Genomic DNA, 16,518 nt, shown 5'->3' with positions numbered 1-16,518 from the left:
TTTTCTTAGCTAACTTTCCAAGTAGCTACAGAAGATTTAGGAGCCTTAAGAATTGGTTTGAGACACTCCACTCTACTGCTGTGGGGTACCTAAGTACTAAAGGACATGTTTGCCACAGTACTGCAACTACACAAGTAGCTGCAGGTAGTCTCTTGAGCAAACAGTAATCATTTGAAGAGTGGGGGATTTAGTAAGCATTCAAGACTTTCAGCCTGGATTAAACAACTGTCAAATCACATCAATGGGATGATTTATATGTTATGATTTCTATGCTGAAATCAGAATAATTAAAATCTTTGATGCAGCTCAGTAAAATCATGCACATTACATGCAGTTTGAAGAAAAAATGCACTTTATCATCTAGAGATACATACACACCTTGCGAGGATTGTTAAAACCAGGTCTGCAGAACTGCTTGAAGTAATTCCACTGATCTGGTCTGTATCTGTAGGAAGCCTGAACATCAATGTAGGTTGCAAATCTGTCTGGGCACTTTGAGACACAAAGCTGCAAGAAAAGAAGTAAGTAAAGATACATTCTGGGTGGAGAAGGGTAACAAAAGTCAGTGTAATAAAAAAGCAAGGAAAATGCCACTGCCTTCAGTAATGTTTACTGCAGGATTTAGAAAGGATATGTTGTCATTTTGATTGTCTAAATGAATGTTTCTAGAATTCTTTGATAGAAAACACTTTCAAAGTGTGTTCTCCTAATATCTGGCATATCAAGCCCCTCTCTATTTTCTTAGGTTCTATACATTCTGATAGGTAAGAAGAGCTTTCAGTCTGTTGAAGAGTATGACTTATCTTTTTGGACAGCAAGAAAATACCTGTCCTCCTCTACATGTACCAGCAGCAGTATACATGAGCAAGGTGGTGTGACAGCTACTTTCACAGGATACATGCAGTTTCTTTCTACTCCATGTATAAGGAGAACTTTATTTAAAGAAAGTCTCACTAAAATCAGAAGTCTCAGGTACTGTTGTTTCACCGTTCTACAAAACCCCTTCAGACACTTACATCCCTACAAATATTGTCAAGTTAGGTGTAAATCACTCAAAAATGAATTTTAACTGCGGACTTAGAATGGATCTCTGTGGATGATACAATTTCTCCAAAGCCATCTTCTCCTGGTCCTTGGAATTTGCTGTAATAGATAAGGTATCCTAGATACCAAGGTTGCGCCAGATGCCTTAAGAATTTGGTCACTCTCCTAACACTTTGGAAGACAATTGGTTAGAAATTAGGATGTTCAATTGGTCAATTTCTGTTCTTTGTATAAACTTCTATTGGTTGTAGTTGGATCCTTCCTGAACCTATAAATATAGGTGTCTGCCCTTTGTTCTGAGAGAATCCTGCCTGACCCCCTTTCGCATGAAATAAACTCATGTGGAAATTGTCAAGCGTGGTCTCCGGTCTTTCTCAGCTGATGAAATATGGGTTTCTGAGAGATAGTTACATGTTAGCACTCTCCAGTCCTAACAAATACCAAGAGGGACCGAAAAAGAGAAAAACCTATAGATCTCCCCTAGTTACAAAGCCAGAGGGTGCACATATCAAGCATGAACTTCACATGAATCAAGGTACAGTCATTATAAGCAGGATTTATGTGAGAAATCAGGTAAAGACTGGGATTCATTGAATGCATCTACTCAGAAGTGAATTAAATTTAGGATATGGAGAGGTGGCTGCCTCGATAAACAGACTCTGAAGGTTTTGCTGGTCCCTGAAATCACACAAGTTGACAGACATTCTGACTCCTCAGCATTAAGACTGTAAGGTGGTTCGAATTCCATCTTTACAGCAAGTTTCAGCCTCTTCCAGAAGGCAGTTTGTTTCCAAAGCTGTGCTATCCAAACACCCTTTGCAAAGCTCTACTGTCTGAGTACCAGAGAAACATCAAAAACTGTCTTTCACATCAAGCGCATTCCGTCATAAATAATTCAACTCAAAGAATTTTGGGAAAAGGGCTTGTACTAATCCTTAGAACAGGGCAGATGCTGCGAGAGGGTCTTTCTAAATGAGTATTTCAGTCCTAAAGACTACCCAAAGGCCAAGGAACAAAGAAAGAAGAGTTTTGTCCTTGCTGGGGCAACAGGTGACTAACAAGTACTCACTTTGCTGTGAACAGTTTGCCATCTATGAAACAGGCAGTGAAATGTGCTGTCTATGGATCCAATAGAGTGTAATAACAGTTTTCAAATCCAGTCTTACTCAAGAACTGAAGCTCTTTTCATTTTAGTTCTTGGGGTTTTTTTTCTCCTGCAATTTATATGCTTAGGTGAGGAACGAAGGACTCTGCTTGCAGTTCAAAAGAGGAATGATCAAAAAATTTTTCCCCATCATTTTCCAAAAAGACCAGTAATTTAACCATCCACAGTAACATACAGCATTCAAAACCAGCATTCTTAGTTTTGGAGCTGTTGCATGTCAGAAAATGAACACAGTAACTACTCTACTCCCAAAACCTCTCTTTCAACAAGTATTTCACTCTATTTGATTTATGGCCATTGCCAACTTGACCACAGCACCAGTCAAATCCCACACAACGACCTCATATTTCTGAACAGACTGAACTGTTCTAGTTAAAGAGTCTAAAGACTGCAGGGTAACAGTGTCAGTGTCTGCATGTGGACAGACGGGGATTCCTGAAGCAGATCCCCATCTGATGGAGCAAGTTTTCATTCTGACAGCAACTAGCCAAAGTTAAGAGGGTTCTTGCTCTTTCTTGTTGCAGATTTCCATGTTTTATGGTCAGGAAAATGGTCTTGCAAGAAAGATTGGGAGGTTAATCTTAACCCACACAAATACAGTGGGTTTATTTCACAGCTTCATGAGGAGTCACAGTACAACAAACGGAGTACAAATTGTGGCATAAGGCAAGAAAAAGCTTTCAAAACCTTCACTTTTGAAAGAGTCATAGGCTCCAACCAACCACACCCAGATACTCCAATCACTGGCAATATGCACAGTTTCTTGAACATGTCTAGCTTTAAAAACCTTAGGTATAAATATTTTCTGCATGCACTGAATACTACTGGATAGTTGCCTGTGATGAATTCACAAGTAACAAATTGCTATATTCAAGTCAGTGGACTTTTTGCCTACTCTCATCCAAAATACACAATCTTGTGCATTTCCATTTCATTTTTCTGACCACCACACGCTACAGATAGTGTGTGCTACAAGTAATTTTAAAACAATCATGCTATATGTTGAAGGACATGAACAACAATTTTTAAATCCAAACAAATACATATCTTGTTTTTAAGCACCACAACTAAGACGCAGAGAAAATATTTTATCTCTGCATTTACACTCACCTGTGTTGTAGGGCACTGTAGGTTTAGCAACACTACGGGGCTGGCACATTTCAGAAGGTTGAAGTAAAACAAAATGGTCTTGTTCCTATGGAAATGGATATAAGATAATTATCATCATAAATATAGGTGCTTATACATCCTGCCATTCCAAAATTTGTAGCATATATTGATATTTAAATTCTATTATTGTGACTACCTATACAATCCTTGCAAACACAAGACAAAAAAAAATCCCAAGCAGACCTTGTTTCACATCAGGACATCCATGAAACCAGAAGTATTTGCTCTAAAGAATGCTAATTTTGACAAGCTTTTCTCCACAGCAAGATTTTAAGCTTAAACAATCCATGTATCTGTAGTCCTGCCTTGAGAGGGTGAGGTTTGTAAAATAACCCTGCAAAAACACCACAGTCTCTGTATGCACTGCATGCAAACTCACCATCAGCACATGCTTCACTGTAAATGCTACCTAATTTTTGTCGATCAGAAGGTGGCACCAAAATCAATCAGAAGCTTTTTATAGTTGGAAACCAAAAGCAGTTCTCCAGAAAACAGAATATAATAGCATCTACTAATAACACTAATAATGCCCCTTGATATAAGTAAGGGTCAGTCTGTCGGTCCCATGCATTTGATATCTACTGGAACCTGGAGCCTTGTGGTAGCTGTCACTTAAGTCTGGATTTGTTGAAAACTGAGGACCCCAAGATCTCTTGATTTAAAGACTTGGGTTTTGAATACAGCAAAATGTGTTGTTATAGTCTTTGCTATGTCAGAAAATTATCAGATAGGTCTAGTGAAGATAATATGCCCTTTTTAAACAAGACTTCAAAGCCAGCTACTCAGGGTTATGCAGTGTCCCTGAGAAAAATGGTGCATATGCCCCCCTATGAAGGGCTACCAGGTTGATCAGAGAGACGGAGCACCTCTCCCATGAGGAATCGCTGAGAGAATTGGGACTGTTCAGCCTGGAGAAGAGAAGGCTTCAGGAATGTCCTAACTGTGGTTTTCCAGTACCTGGAGGGAGCCTACAAAAAATATTGAGAAGCTATTTACAAGGACCTGGAGTTATAGGACAACAGGGAATGGATTCCCACTCACAGAGAGTAGATTTACATGGGATATTGGGAAGAAATTCTTGGCTGTGAGGGTGGTGAGGCCATGGCACAGGTTGCCCAGAGTTGCTATGGCTGCCCCATCCCTGGAAGTGTTCAAGGCCACGTTGAACAGGGCAACCTGATCTAGTGGAAGGCGCCACTGGCCATGGAATGAGGGTTGGAATGAGATGAGCTTTAAGGCCCCTTCCAAGTCAAGTTATTCTATGCTTCTGTGATGTGCAAGAGACCCCACAAAGCAGTGTTTGTGCCCTCAGTGACCTTCACCATGGCAATGCAGCACAGTGGGAGCTCTGTCTTGTCAGCAGGATAGCAGTATTAACATTGAAGGGTGCTTGAGCTAACAAGGTTGCCCCTCTTCTATCTGTCCTGCTTCAACACCAGTCCTGCTTCTACATCTCACTGTATCCCCCAGTCCAGGATATATCCCACCAATTGCTGAACAGGGCTATGCCTTCAAAGCCATTACATAGCACCACTGCAAATTCAAGCTCCACTTAAGACTGGGACTAACTCAACTGCCTGACATTTTACAAGGTTAATTTGTTTTCTCTGAGGCATATTCTGCTATGCACTGTTTAAGAAAAGATGCATCCTGACAAAAGTAACTCACTGCCATTAGCTGCTATTTCTCTAAATTAGTAGAATACAATTTTGGACTGAAATGTCATCATTCTTCAATAGTTTCTTGATGGTATTTATCATCTGTGAGCTACTCAAAACTATTTATCAATTCCTTCTTTTTTCTTAGCCCACTTGCTAGCATTGACAGCAGAAAAGAAAGTTTAAACACATACATAAGACGGAGAATTAGGTCTGTATTCTGTATAATGAAACTGTGTTGTATTCCATTAGTACATTATGCTCTGTAGAACGCAAAACAAGTTCAGAGATTACACAGTAGCTAATGGAGATGGATTGCAAGAAGACACAAAGAGGTCTAACAGAGATTTTCCTGATGATACAAATTACTTGACTGCACAGCATTCACTGGATTTCAAATGGGTTTTTGCACAAGTTGCGAGTACTGGCTTTGTTTCTAACTTGTCTTTTCTACTCCTCAGTGAGACTGTTGAAAATACTTATTACAAGGACAAGATTCAAAACATGAAGACTGTGATTACTTTCCAAGAAAAATGTCTCTGACTAAACCCTTGGGGACTTCGGAAAACCACAGCTCTGGGTTAGTCTTTCACACTGCTTACTTTCAGGGAATCTGAAAAGCAATGGTATTGACGAAAGCCTCAGAAGCATATCCACAGCCCCACCCCAGGGACTCGAGTGACTCACTCCAAGGGGTGTCCTGGCCTACTGCCATAAACACTCTTGCTTTTCTGGTAGGTTGTATTATGTGTCTTTTGATTCATATTTTTATAATAATCTCCTGAATGTACCAAATAAATTCCAAAATGCAGCCTCAGTAGCTGTATTATTCTCCAGAAATCCCATATAGGGAGGGTCATTTGAAAAAAGAAACCAAAACTACAGTGTAAGAAATAACTAAAGAGAAGACTCAAGTCACAAAAACAAAGAGGGAACAGGAGTGAATGGTAAGAATCAGAGAGAAACACCTGGCTCCACATCACACTGGATATTGAAGTTGTGTGTCTGAGACTCCTAAAGCCATTTGTCCTCTACTTCCCACTGACAACAGAGGGGACAAGGACAAGTTGGCAGCAAGGCAGGGAGCAGGGAAGGGGTGTGGTGAGTGGAAGAGACGCACCACTACAACTTTTTCTTCTTGTTTTTCCTCTTCAGGAAGTTTGACTCTCCAACAATTGCTGTGAAGAATAGTCAGAGAACAGTTTTTCTTTCATTACCCTGTTTCCCCTGTAAAATATGTTGACAGTATATATAGCCCTAGCTCTACTTTTGTTCCAGTCTCTATCTCCTGCTCCCCTTCTGAACTGTCCTTTGGACAGTGGCTTCCTCATTTTGTTCCACAGAAAGCTAAATGGGAAAAGAAAGAAGCAGAAAAGAGTTGTTATCAGACTATAGCATCCAGCTTCTTGGCAGCGACAAGGGCATAAAGCATGCCTAAAACTTACCTTCTGAAAGGAAGATGGTGAGTGAAAAAGCAAACCTTTTTATAAAATTGTTTCTTAAACCACCTACATTTTCAGAGAAAAAAACTGATGCAACATCTTTCTTCCCTGAGCATAAGCTATCTTCATGTGTAAATACTCTATTGGTATCAACTAACTAATTTAACTCTTATAATTCAAAATCTAAAATGACTGAAAACCAGAGATAAGTTAATAGAGCCATTTAGCTGTATTTACCTCCTGTTTATCCAAGGAGGATATGGTTACAGTTGCCCGTCTCCCAGACTACTCAGTCTCCTCTCTACCAGCACCGGATAAGCACCAGAAAAAAAACAAGAGCCTTTCACCACACACTCTTCTGTTATCTGGTGTATGTTGGCAAAACTATAGAACAGGTTGCAATGCCTTCAGACTACTCTTATCCCAAGGTGGATGAAGAATTACTCAACAAGTAATGAATTACCCAAACTTGGGTAGTTAGAAGCTGTGCCAGCTGGTCACTTTCTATGCGACTGCTGACACAATCTTTAAGTTATATTGATACCTTACAAAAATATTCTCTAAATTACATAAACAACTGCATTACAGTAATAATTTGGATTTGCACTGGGCAACTAACATATTTCTGAGCTTTATCTGGAATAAATACAGTAAGAGTGTCGCTGTCTCTTTGACAGATTTGAAACCTCAGATTGTATTCACACTGCATGAGTAATAAAGGTATGTGAATGGATTTAGTACTCACTCATTGAGGGTATCTCTCTGACCACAGAACTGCCCATAGCTGTCAGTTGGATAAATCACTTTCCTGGGGTCCCCGTGCACCCAAGCTGCAAAATATACAATACTTCTTAAGATTTTAGTCAAGTGCTCACAGTTAATGATTAAAACTAGCTACCATGAAAATGCATCACTTCTAAAGTACCATTTAGTACTTTGTTGATCAACACTGAAGAGCTCTGATTAGTACACTTCCTAATGAAAAACAAAAATGCAAAGCACAGTAAGCTGTACTAAGATATGGATTAACCTGTAAGAAAGCAATCCAATGCTCCAAGCCCCCTCCAGCATGACCTTGAACACTTCCAGGGATGGGGAAGCCACAGCAACCTGTGCCAGGGCCTCATCACCCTCACAGGGGACAATTTTTTCCTAATCTCCAACCTAACTGTGCCCTCTGTCAGTTTAGAAGCCATTTCCCCTTATCCTGTCACTCCACGTCCTTGTGCAAAGTCCCTCTTCAGCTTTCTTGGAGACCATTTAGGCACTGGAAGGGGCTCTAAGGTCTCCCCAGAGCCTTCCCTTCTCCACACTGAACAGCCCCAACTTGTCAGCCTGCCTCTGTAGCAGAGGTGCTCCAGTCCTCAGAACACTTCTCCTCGGGACTTGCTCCAGCATGTCAACGTGTTTCCTGTGCAGGGGCTCCAGAGCTGGATGCAGGAGTGCAGATGAGGTCTAACAAGAGCAGAGCAGAGGGGCAGAATCCACTCCTTCGACCTGCTGACCACACTTCAACACAGCCCAGGATACATTTTGCATTCTGGGCTGCAAATGTACATGGCTGGCTCACAGCCACATTTCATCAATCAGCACTGCCAATTCCTTCTCCTCAGGGCTGCTCTCAACGCAAAATGTTGTTGTCTAGCTTCTGCTGCCTGAAATTTCCCAACACAGTTACTTTATGACAGCAAACTTATCAAACCATGTAATTTTTTGAATACACTTAATTTTGAGAGAGTTTTTTTAATCAGTAAACACATGGCTTTGAACTTCTCCCGAATTACCTGCAGGGAAGTAGCTCTTCAGAGAAAGACCTTGGGGTCCTGAGGGACAGAAGTTTCTCTGAGCCAGCAGTTTGTCCTGGGGGCCAAGAGGCCAGTAGGGTCCTGGGGTGTTTCAGGCAGAGCATTCCCAGCAGGTCAGGGAGCGATCCTGCCCTGTGCCAGCTCTGGAGGCCCCTCTGGGTGCTGTGTCCAGCTCTGGGAACACCTCTGGGAGCTGTGCCCAGCCCTGGAGGCCCCTCTGGGTGCTGTGTCCAGCCCTGGGGACACCTCTGGGTGCTGTGTCCAGCCCTGGATCCTCTGCACAGCAGGACAGGAGCTCCTGGAGCTGAGGGAGGGCCTGGAGCATCCCTGTGCCCGGGAAAGGCTGAGGGAGCTGGGGCTGCTCAGCCTGGAGAGGAGCCCCCAGCCCTGGGTGTCCCTGTCTGTCCCTGTCTGTCCCTGGGTGTTCTGGCTGTCACCTGGCTGTCCCTGAGTGGCCCTGGGTGTCCCTGGTTGTGGCTGAGTGTTCCTGTCTGTCCCTGGGTGCAGGGAGGGGGCAGAGCATGAACCAACTCTGCTCTGGGGGCCCAGAAACAGCACCAGAGGAACAGGCAGGGTCTGAGCCCATGAAGTTCCACCTGAACATGAGGAAGAACTTCTTTCCTGCGCAGTGATTATGCACTTGAACAGACTGCCCAGAGAGGTTGTGGAGTCTCCCTCACAGGGGATATTCCAGAACCATCTGGATGCAATCCTGTGCCATATGCTCTGAGATGACCCTTCTGAGCAAGGATGTTGGACCAGATGACCCTCTGTGGTCCCTTCCAGCCTTATCCAATCTGTGACTCTGTGAATTACAATAGATACTGAATGTCAATTCATTATTAGCTTCTACAAAAGGCATTACTTATTGATTGGAAAGCTTTGCACAAATATAAGCAAAAGGGACATTTCAATTAAAAATTCTAACATCCACAAAGCTGCCTCCCCTCTATATGAAAAGGCACTACTATACCTTTATTTACTTACCCACAACTCCTAATGCAATGTAACCCAGAATGACAACTATGAAGATCACACAGCAAATAACGTCTGTGCAGTGTCTAGGGGCAAGAAGAAACACTTTTCAAAAATAAGGTGTTTAATATGACCCTTCAAAACCATGGATTGTCATAGGGTATTTTAACATTTGAATAAGATATCTGGACCAGGGCTTTGCAGAAGTTTTAGTCACAAACTCATGTTTGAGGTGTAAGGTCCTGTTTTTGCAGCAAGACCAGAATATAAATGTATATGCTTTTTTCACTGCAGACAACGAGAACATATTGAAGAACAGATTTAAATATGGTTGAAACAAGTGAACCCATGAGATGGTTTATCATACAAGTGATCGCATAAGTGTCAAGACATACTACAGGACATCTGCCTCAGAACTCAATTTTAGCATCTGCCATTCTTTCTGTTTTTCAATCTGTGTTTCCTCTTACAGAGAAACATTTTTAACATAAAAGATATAAAGAAAGTAGATTTTTTTAACAGCTGGAGAACTTGAAATATGTTACCAAGTGTGGACACTTCTCCCTTCACAGAGAGGAACAGCTTTATCATCTCACTGAAATAAACTTTTGGTGAGGCCGAGGTGGTACAGGATCCAGCGTCAATATGACAGTAACCTAAGACGGACAACTACTCAAAATTGAAGAAGCAATACTAAAACAATGCTTCTCATTTTTCCAGCCTCCATTCAGATGCAATTCTGACACCACTCAAGCTTGGCTTGATACACTGGCAGTATTATAAAGATACTTCACAAATTAGGACAAGTATTTCTATTTATTTCTAAAATTATTAGCTTTCAAAAAGGAAAAAATATATCCTTCATAGACAAGAACAGTGTGTGCATTCAAATAACTATGACAAGTCTGCAGTGTTCTTCTCTGTCATAAATTTTCTCCCGAGAATGATAAAACTGAAATAACTTGTGGTTCTCTAATTTATTCTTCTCAGTAAGGACAGTAAATACTAGTTTAGAACTTAGCTCTCTGCATCTGGAAAAACACTGAAAAATGAACCATGGTTAAAAGTTGGACTTGACGATCTTGGAGGTATTAATGATTCAATGATTTCCTTAGATGCTTTCTGAGCAATTTCACTCTTCTCGTAAATTAATGAACCTTCCAAGTGTTAACACAGAATTGGAATTCAAACTAAAAGGACTTAAGAGAACACAACTCAATATTCCCCAGTAATCATCCATCCTCGGGGGTAGTAAAGATGGCAGTGTGGATTTAGAAGACTTGCAGAATCAAATTCACAAGTTTTGCTAACAAACATTTTTAACCTCTGTTCACCAAAAGAATTTAACAGAATGAGTTATCATATTTACCTGTTATTAACAGGTCCTCTGAACTTCGGGTCAAATTTCCTTGGTTCACCTGCATTTAAAATAAAATAGCATAAAAACATGTCCTTATTTAAAATAAAATCTGTCCAGAGGGGGGTGTTAACACCAGCCTTTGAAGAGCATCTTCCACATATTTCTATTTAATCAGTTCTGTTAAAATAATTTAATACAGGCAATATCAGTAATTCACTGATAAAATTACCTAGATTTTGTATATGACATTAAGGCTTTTTTCTTCTAACTTAAAAACATTGAGGGCCTCACATTTACCACAAGATAAATTACCCTTAACGTACATCCTATGACTACAGATACGCTCAGGTTCAAAATGTATTTGAGAGACAAGGATTATGTCTCCCAGTCACAGGCTAAGTGTGTCTGACAGCAAGTAAATGGACCTACCTCTGCAGTTACAGACTATGTGCTTCTGGTTTTTCCCTCTAATCACAGAATTCTAAATAGTTACAAGGGATCTTCAATATAATCTAGTCCCAACACCTCCTGCCATGGACAGCGACACTTCCTCCTAGACCAGGTTGCTCGGAGCCCCACCCAACCTCCCCTAGAACAGTGCAAGGGTTGGGGCATCCACACCCTCCATTGGCAATCTGTCTGTCCTGATTAGCACAGTTCCAACTGATTTACTCTACACACAAAAAAACCCCCCTATATTAAAAACCTACCAAATACCAACTCCCCAACCTGTCCTTCCAATGTGGACCAGAATAAGAGAAATTAAAGTATGATCTCACGTGGTAAAGAGTAACAAAAATTTATGGTCAAATCAAAATTTTCAAGTTTTGAGCTACTGTATGAAGAGAAACAAGCAGTTTTCCATTCAGCAGACCAAAATTTGGATTTTTCCTTTTGAAGCTAGCTATCCAGTTTTATGGGACTTTTTCTTTACAAAGTTCAGTAATTATGAAGATTTACTGAACAAAACTCTGTGCAATGAAAAATTATTTCTTCGTTCAAATGTCAAAGCTGCAATACAAATGACTGCTTCAGAATGCTTTTTCACTGCTTTCTTAAGGACCTCCTCTTCTGAACATCCCTGGTATTACATGGTGCTACCAGCCTAAATTTCCTTCCCTGGGCCTCAAAGAAAAATACTTAGTTTTGTCAATTAGAAAACAATTCAGTAACTTCTCAAAAGTAGAATTTGACTATTAACTAAATGCCATACTTTGTTCTTTGTTCAGTCTTTGTATCAGAAAAACCTTATCAAAATACACACAGAGCAGTACAATAAATGCAGCAGTTAATAAAATCCTATTTGCCCTTCATCTGAGGTATTCAGAACCACCTTAGCAAGCTCCTGCAACAAAAATATCCTAATACAGAAGAGACAAAAAATTAAAACTTTGGAGAAGTGATGAATGAAAGCAATGTTAGGGAGTGGAAGAAGCTATGCTGTGATACGTAGTCAGGAAAGCATACACAATACCTAATGCTGGGCCAACACCTTTATATGGAATGAACCTTTTTAAACAGAAATTTCTACAAAAATTTCTACTACGAAATAATTTACTGTCAGAACAAAACTGTACATAACATCATGCCCTACAGACAAGTTCTGGCCTTAAGGCACACTGAAGTCGAACCTCTGTTCATTGCTCATACAGGACCTGTTGAGCACATAAGAACAACCACAACAGATTACTCAAAAAAATCCACCGAACCCACACCCTGAGTGTTACAAGGGGCCATATCTGAGGAGGAATGCAACACCAAGGCAAACACTGTAGTATTTCCCCAACACTGATATTACAGAGAATTGCAACTGCATTTTTCCTAAAGTAGTGACTTTGCATTTAATAGCTGTGAGTGAATTTCTTTTTCATTTAATCTGTACTGTATATCATGGTAGCATGTTATGCTACCAAAAATGTTGAAAACTACTATACTCAAATGTCCTGGTCTGCTCTAATGTCTCTTGTACATAAGCCATTTCATCTTTTCAGTCATGCTTACATTTCTTTTCTTACCTTTTATAGTGCTACTATAGATCACTAAAAAAGGAGGGGCCAGAATGGCACAGGATATTCACCACAAATATCGGATGTGATACATATATAATCCTATAATGACTCTTTCTATTTGACTTCAGTCCACTCCTAATAATTCTCTTTCTTTTGCTTCTATGGGCAAACATTTTTCCTGAGTCACCCATTAGACTCCAAGTTCTCACTCTTGAATTTTAATAGTTAGCTCAATCCCACCACTGGAGGAGCCTATTCTCCAAAGCTATTCAATGTTTTCCTCAAAAATTACAACAAGGAAGTAAAATGAACACTTTGAAACTGTGCAGGTGACAAATGTTAAAATACTTCTGGAGACAGAAGTATTTATCAAAAAGGACTTTTATAAACAACATTTCAAAGTGATTTTTGTAAAGCAATAAAAGTTATAAAGACAGACTCTATTCAGAAATCCGTACAGAACAATTGATATCAAAAACACTGTTGAGAGAAATCCTAAAGGATTACAGCACACTACAAAGAGAAAATGAGTCAGTAAAGCAATGTCTGCAAAAAAAGCACCACTCCTTCAAAATGTACAAGCATGATTGAAAGTCACTGTTCCTTGTGCTTGGGGACATGTGAGGTCTCAGATGAAGAACTATGTCTAGATCATGGCACTACAATTTCAGAAGATATAAATATATTGGAGAGAGTAGAGGAATTTAGTAAAAAGAAGATACTAGGAGGTTTACAGAAAGCAGTAAATGAATGCAAATTCAATGCCTGTGATTAAGCAAAGGAGCACAAAATACCAGTCTTCAATTACCCTACAAAATTGACAATGATCAGTAGTTCTGTTTCCTCTACCAGTTAGAACCTCATATGCTGCAAGGATGGTTTAGATTAGGCATTAGGAAATCTTTCAGGACACAATTATACACTGGAATTTTCATCACCTTAAGTTTTTAAGAAAAGATTACACAAATATCATTTGGGAAGAGAACAGGAAAATGTAACATCTCGGCACACAGACAGCCAAATGGATCTAATAAATAAGAGGATAAAAACAAAGCATTACAAAAAGGGAGCTCTAATTCAAATGGAGATGCTCATCTCCAACAAGCAAGAAGACGGATGATGTAAAATAGTAACGGCCACTAACAGCTGTAAAATTATCGCAGTACTGCAAACTCCTTCCAAGAACTGTTCCTCACACCAGCAGTCTGTATGCTTATGGCGGCATGGTGTAGGGCAACATGGCTCAAACTGCCTCCTCTGTCACTGAGCTCTTGGTATGAATTCCTTACAGAATATGGTAAGAAATGGTAACAACATTCTGAGTTCAAAATACACTAGAATTCACTGCCAGAAGTAGAATGGATCCCTGGAAGGAACACTCGTTACAGCTGATCACAACAGTGAACTGTTTCATGGAACAACAGAGAAAAAAAGAAAACTGCCATTTGTTTAATCTAACTTTTCTAACTTAATTCTAAATTAAATTCAAATTCCCTATTTAATTACTACTATTCTTTCAAAATTCAGAAGATTTTTTGGGGGAGTGAGGTGGGAATTATTTATGTTTCTACTATCTAGATAGCTCCTGGTAAAAGCAAATCACTTCCTAGCTACAAAAGCCCCAATGTATTTAGAAAGCAAATTCCAAGCTCTAGGAGTTGGCAGGCATAAGGAAGAAAGCAGTTGTGAGGGGGGACTGACACCTTTCACTAAGATTAAAAACTGGGATTATATTTGTTCTTTGCAGATGAGACAGATCTATTTTACAAGCGGTCTTATAATATTAAATTTGTGTAAGTTGAAGTAAAATATCATTACAAGAAATAACACACAGGATATTTACAAATTCTGACTCCAAACAGCATATGAAGTTAATTGTTACACTTTATCATTGTAATAATTTTAAAAAGCAACTCTAAATTACTTACTTAAAATAAAGATCGACTACATACACATGTAAAATTTATCTTTGATGTGCAATTTAAATAAACTAGCAAATGACATGCAGGAAAAAATTACAATATACCTGATAATTGAAGAAGTTACAGAAAATCATTTGAATCTGGATCCAAGCCCATTTAAGTAAATTGAAATAACACAGCTGAAATACGTGAGATTTAGGTCAGCTGTTTTGAATTGTTCTAAGAAAGCAAGTAAATTACCATGTTTTCCATAGTAGTTTTCTTCATCTCTGTCCATGTTACTGTACCTGGATCAGCTGAGCAAGCTGTGTGAGATACTGACTGTGTACTTCTGTGCTGCTAGCTAGCACACTTTCCCCAGCAAGCAGAGATATATAGAATTACTATTTAAATAGATTTTAAAATAAAGCTGATTGTCAGGGACTTCTCCAACCAGAACAGAAATTCACAAAGTAGGCAGGCCTTTCTGTAAATAGAAAGTTATCAGTGCCTTGTCCACCTACCCAAGCCAGTCTGTACAAAGAGGAATGACTCTTATCAGCTTGTATTAACCTACACTGTACTTGCAGAAAGGGAAATGGCTGCACCTGAATACCCTCTGTGAAATAAACACATGGAAGTCAATACAACCGAAAAAAAAAAAACTGATGATTTGCTAACTGAAAATAAGGTGTAACACTGTTGGCTACATTTCTGTAGCCTGTAGTACTATGACAGTAAATAGTCTTTACAGGCAACAGGTGGCCACATCTTTCCTCCTTTATAAATATGACTAGCACCGCAAAATTCAAGTCATGTAAGTTTGAACTGTCCTCTGTATACTGAAATTCCAGTCTTGTCAAGTTGGAAATCCATCTGTAGAAGTAGTCATAATTTACTAAATTATCTCTTACTAGAATGTACCTTTTGTATTTCTGCACAGCAAAAACGTGCAGAAGAGAAGATGTAGGCTAGAAGATCTCAGGACTGTTACATTGATACTGTAATGTTTTTATAGTGAAATTAAGTACAAGACATTATACTCAATATGTGAATCTGAAAGCCTGTGGCAATCTCTCCTTTGAAGCCACATAGGAACAGAATCTACACGTGGTGATCCTGACCAGAACGAAATTTCCATTCTCTGTGGAATACGATTTAAAACACTAATTGTAAAATTCTGCAATGAGAAATGTGTACAATACTATATGCACTCCTGCAATAATGTACACGACAAGGCTGAACTACATGCTGCAATGCCAAAACCAACATTTTAAAGTCAGCACTGTCACTGCACAGTACGCAATGACAAAGAAGAATAATCTCATATGACATTTAACCAATGATGCCTGTGATATGAAGTCAAAGCCCATTTTGTTATTTACAGAACTTAGCAGCAATGTTCTATTGTTTGCCAGATTAGATATTTAATATAACCAGTATCAGGCAACCAAGGTAAAAGTAACACATGGAAGATGTAGACTGATCTGCTGCAAAATATTAACTGTTGACTACCTCCCAAGACCTCCTGTCATTCTTAGGCAGACAAAAAAAAAAATAGAAATGCAGTGAGGCCAAATGACTGATTTTACTGTGCTCCCACTCAAGTTTGCACCTCTGTGAAAGGCTCCTTCACCAAATATCAATATAGTAAAGGAACAGAGGCACTGAACAGACAGTGATAAGCAAAAATATACACTAACTAACATGTATTTGGTCAGCAATATATTACTCGACTCTAATAAAATGCTATTTCTAGTTTGATAACTATTAGTTTCTTCAGGTTTCTTTCCTGGTGTTTGGTCAACAATTACACATGCCAGTGACTAGAACAGGTAGTAAAGGTTTCAAGCAGACCAAACTACTATGTACTATTTAGTTTTACCCATCATTCAGACTCCTCTGCTTCTCAAGAAGTCCAGGGCATGTGCAATACATAAAGAGAATTACCCAGGAATCCTGAGGTCAGTTGACAGTTCAGTGGAGAAG

At 39.5% G+C, this 16,518-nt stretch overlaps 1 protein-coding gene across 4 annotated transcripts in view; it reads right to left on the bottom strand.

The window, feature by feature from the left end:
* The window catches only part of SLC44A5 (solute carrier family 44 member 5), a 61,457-nt gene that overhangs the window by 26,850 nt on the left and 18,089 nt on the right, over positions 1 to 16,518 (bottom strand). For all 4 annotated transcript variants that reach the window (XM_033067016.1, XM_033067015.1, XM_033067018.1 and 1 more), the window contains exons 2-6: positions 10,629 to 10,677; positions 9,272 to 9,345; positions 7,225 to 7,309; positions 3,320 to 3,404; positions 379 to 507 (exon numbers count right to left, since the gene is read on the bottom strand). In XM_033067016.1, the coding sequence (XP_032922907.1) occupies positions 379 to 507; positions 3,320 to 3,404; positions 7,225 to 7,309; positions 9,272 to 9,345; positions 10,629 to 10,677 (422 nt within the window). The remainder of the gene's footprint in view (positions 1 to 378; positions 508 to 3,319; positions 3,405 to 7,224; positions 7,310 to 9,271; positions 9,346 to 10,628; positions 10,678 to 16,518) is intronic.

Source organism: Catharus ustulatus, chromosome 9 (genome assembly GCF_009819885.2).
Source record: "Catharus ustulatus isolate bCatUst1 chromosome 9, bCatUst1.pri.v2, whole genome shotgun sequence".
Lineage (NCBI taxonomy): Eukaryota > Metazoa > Chordata > Aves > Passeriformes > Turdidae > Catharus > Catharus ustulatus.
This window is presented reverse-complemented; position numbering and strand designations above follow the sequence as displayed.